The 4143-nt window shown below is 48.3% G+C and overlaps 1 protein-coding gene across 1 annotated transcript; it reads left to right on the plus strand.

The window, feature by feature from the left end:
• The first annotated feature begins 1227 nt into the window (after positions 1-1227).
• LOC123047454 (uncharacterized) lies at positions 1228-3925 on the plus strand. Its single transcript, XM_044471010.1, has 3 exons — positions 1228-2500; positions 2607-2753; positions 3326-3925. Exons 1-3 carry the CDS (start codon positions 1589-1591, stop codon positions 3653-3655), a joined length of 1389 nt encoding a protein of 462 aa, XP_044326945.1. The 5' UTR covers positions 1228-1588; the 3' UTR covers positions 3656-3925.
• Positions 3926-4143: the final 218 nt, after the last annotated feature.

The raw sequence follows: 4143 nt of genomic DNA on the forward strand, positions 1-4143 counted from the left end.
AACATTTTTTCTGAATGGTATGAACATTTTGCAAAATTTAGCGAACACATTTTTATGAAAAATTTCAAATACAGAGTGAATGTTTTTAAATATAAACAAAAGTAAACAACATAAGGGGGGAAGCGAAGGAATGTGGCACTGCTGGGCCGGCCCACTACACACTCTCATTGAGGTGAGGTGAGCTTCTTCCTCACTAACCCTTGATAAAAAGCTTCTGCCTCGCTAAAGAGATGTACATACATGCCTTATATTCACAGTGTTCTTCGAGTCTCGATCTCGATGAGGTTAAATCGGCAATGATGCCACAAAAAAAAAGGAAAGGTGGCGTGCAAATGTGGTGTAGCCGCTTGTAGGGTGTGACGATCTGTCAGCCGTCAATCCACCGAACAAAATCGCAAGTGTGCCATTTAGATTTCATGACAACGGGATGATGTACACGTGTTTCATGACAACGGGATGATGTACACGTGTTCAGTGGTGGCGCCAGGACCCAGGCAGATCCATATACGTACAATAATCGCTACAGTCAACAAAGCAAACAACCATCACGCCCCAGGCAGCCGCCCGAGCTGCCTGGGGTCTGTCTTCCCACTGCAGGTGTTTAACGCCGTATCAACGTTGCACGGTATTGATGTCCAAAAAAAGTTGAAACGGGAACCGAGTGGCACTACCATCTATGTAGTACAGGTAAGCACAACAAAAACTCACAAATGTGAACGACACCCCAGGCGATTATGGTTTTTCTACCCCACGGACTCCCATCGGCGTTGAGATTCTGCTGTGACCACCGGCTACCTCCGCGCACTCTGACTGAATACAAATCGGGAATCCAAGTTTTGTGACCATGGTGTCTTCTTCTTTGATGGGCTCCGGTAGTGCAAAGGGCAGTGCGAAGGGAAAATATGCGATGGATTTGGAGGCAACAATGAAGAATATAAAAGCTTAAACATGTGGAGCTTGACCATGTGTTCATTGGTGAGGAGGTGTTCTTTAAGCCGTCGAAAGGAACAAGTTGTCTTATGTATTTGTCCACGTATAAACAAATATGGATTTTATAGATAAAAGTAGATCACACCCATGTGTCCACGTCAATTTTTTTTAAAGTTTTAGACACTCCAAATTTACTTTTGAATTTTCAAAATATCAGTTTAGTTTCACTAGAGCGTAGGGACCAAAAGGCATTTTCGTGTACTTTGCACCTCTCCCACAATAAGAAGAAAAGAGAAGAAGAAGCAAAGAGCCTCTTCTGCCTCCTCGCGTGAGGAGTGGTCTCTCCCCGTCCATCCAGCCGCCGGCGCCGGCCCCGGCCACACTCATCTAATCAACCACCGAATCCAATGCATCCACCGAATCCAAGCTGACACCGGAGGAGAATCGAGGAGGAGAATCTCGGGGGAGTCGGATCCATTGACCTGCCTGCGCGGCGGAGGAGGCGCTCCCCGTCCCTTCCAGATCGACGGCCACCGGCAGGAGGTGGGGAGCGGAGCGCCGGAGGAGCCGCGACCTCGAAACAGGAGGCCGCCGCCTGGGGCGCATATCGGCTCGATTGGTCCTACCTAGCTAGGGTTTCAGTCAGCCGGCCGGGACCATGGAGTCGCCGCCGCCCAAGCGCAACGTCGGCCACGGCGGCGAGGACGGGATCAGCGCGCTCCCCGACCACCTCCTCCTCGACATCCTCGAGCGCCTCGACCTGCGCGAGGCGGTCCGCGCCGGCGCGCTCTCCACGCGGTGGCGGCACCTCCCCAGCCACCTCTCGCGTGTGCACCTTGACGTCGCTCACTTCGGCGGCGCCACGCCGCTCGAGGTCATGGACGCGTTCACGGGCGCGGCGCGGGCCTTGCTCGCTCGGGTTCCTCCCGCCGAGGGCGTGTGCGACAGTGGTGCCCTCAAGGTGCTCGTCCTCAGCTTCTACACGTCTTCCCCTCACCTGAACTCCATAGGCCGCCTAGTCGAGGACATTGTGAGCTTGGGCAACACCGAATGCCTTGAGTTCTTCATATCCCCGCTGCCCACCGACCTGCTGGACAGCGAGATTGAGAATATGCAGGAGTTCATGGCCTTCTCCCGCGCCTACCCAGTCGCCTTCTCATGGCTCACCAGGCTTAGGCTCGAATATCATGCTTTTGGACATTCTGATATCACTAACCTCATTAGCACTTGCAGTAGGCTCAGGCACCTCAGCTTGAGATTCTGCAGAATGCTTGATCTGGACTCCACGCTCAAGATCGATGTGCCGTGCTCTGAGCTCCAGGAGCTCGAGTTCCTCGGCTTTTTGTGCACGCGGATTGAGCTCGTCTCTGCCCCGAAGCTTAGGCAAGTGGTGTGCTATCATTGGCACTTGGAGAACCCTCCGGTGCGCTTCGGCTACGTTCCTGAGCTTCGAGGTGTAATGCTCTCTTCTAACGCCAAGTCATGGCAAAAGCCATTCGCGCTGAGCGAGTGCCTGTCAAGGAATGCCAGGAATCTGTCGACACTGACTCTGTGTTTTGAGGGCCAAATGGTAAACTTAATTTCTGCTCACCACTTAAATATGTATCTTCTGCATCTACATATTATAATTCATCTTCTCTACCAACTTAAGCTGTGCATTTATGTTCTTGCTGCAGATTTGGATTCAGCCAGAACACCCGAAGCAGCTCACTCCTATTTTCAGAAAACTGACCACTGTGTTTCTTCTCGGTATCTTCAGTGAGTGTGATCTGAGCTGGACACTGTTTATCCTTGAAGCTGCACCTGCCCTACAGGATTTTGCAGTAAGTGTTACTTAACCTTCTTTCTAATTTAGTGCACATCTTAGCATGCATGACTCATTCTACATTCTTACGATGATATGTTTTTCGGATATTCAGCAGTAAAACGTACCAACAAGTTGATCTAATTTCCAACCACTCACGAACATATCACAAATACTAAAAGTAGTGCGTTCAAGCCGCATTGTAATTTTGCAGCGAGACACTGTCCACGCAAGGCAAAAAAACTGTTGGATCGTATCTCATGTTAAAGTTCTCCAAAATTTGGTCATATGTTTTTTTTCGGAAAGAGGAGAGCCCTGGCCTCTGCATAGAGTGATGCACATGGCCGTCTTAATTAAAATTCTTTATTACAAAGTATCTTAGTTAAAAGAAATACGAGGAATATGGTTGTAGTTACAATCCCCAGAAGCATATTCATGTGTTGTACTTGGGATTTAATAAATGCAAATTCCTGGAAAACTGTTTAGGGGCCTAAACTTATATTTAATTGCAATTGTTGTCACCTTGTCCTTCATTGGTTGGTGGGAGTTTAATTAAAATGTGTTATTCACTTTCTATATCATTGCTTGAAGTTATCTCGACATTCATGTATCAAGACGCCCGAGGGCAGTGCCGAGAAGACCAACATGGTGTGGGAGCCATCCAAGGATTTGAAGCACCTGAACTTGAAGATGCTGGTGATCATCGGGTGCGAGGATGAAGACATGGTGACAAACTTTATAAGGCTTATCATGGAACGAGCTGTGGGGTTGTTGAAAATCCAGCTGTGTGGTGAAAACCGTTGCATGTACTGCAATTGCACCAACCTTGAAAGATCCAAGGCGGAAAAAGCTAGCAGGCGTCGGATTAAGGAGCAACTCACACATGGAACATCCTCATCCGTGGAGATAATTATCTGTTGACGGATATGGTCATGGGATGCTAGTGGTCTCGTAATGCTCGCAGGCTTGCAGCAGCTTGAGCAATGACTGGGGTGCGCCGCCAGTTGTAATTCTAATTTCTAGTTATCGGTAACCTGAGAATTCTTGCTCGGCGTGGACCTCGCAATTCTAATTTCTGGTTATTGGTAGCCTGGGAATAGTTGATCACACTGTGTGTACTTGAATCTGGATGCATGTATTTCTCTTTCAGTTTACCGAGTAATTGCGCACCTACCTTGTGCTGATTTTTTACCTGCCCTTTTTGGACCTTTGCTTCCTGAAGTTGTCAGTCAATACCAACATTAGACTGAAGCAATGGAACAGAGGTTGACTGTAGAGAGAAATATTTGTGCACCTTTTTGCTATGTGTTGAGAAATTCCTCGGTCAAAGGTGTGCTGTTTTGTTTGGATTCTTGAGGCGTTCTCTGACAGAGAAGGTTGCAAACTAAATAACTAATTGAGTTCAACTC

Source organism: Triticum aestivum, chromosome 2B (genome assembly GCF_018294505.1).
Source record: "Triticum aestivum cultivar Chinese Spring chromosome 2B, IWGSC CS RefSeq v2.1, whole genome shotgun sequence".
Lineage (NCBI taxonomy): Eukaryota > Viridiplantae > Streptophyta > Magnoliopsida > Poales > Poaceae > Triticum > Triticum aestivum.

Excerpts from the sequence above, each read along its gene's own strand:
- LOC123047454 (XM_044471010.1), top strand. The coding sequence starts at position 1,589 with ATGGAGTCGCCGCCGCCCAAGCGCAACGTCGGCCACGGCGGCGAGGAC. Across the intron at positions 2,501-2,606 it reads TGTGTTTTGAGGGCCAAATG|ATTTGGATTCAGCCAGAACA; the intron begins GTAAACTTAATT and ends TTCTTGCTGCAG. Across the intron at positions 2,754-3,325 it reads CTGCCCTACAGGATTTTGCA|TTATCTCGACATTCATGTAT; the intron begins GTAAGTGTTACT and ends CATTGCTTGAAG.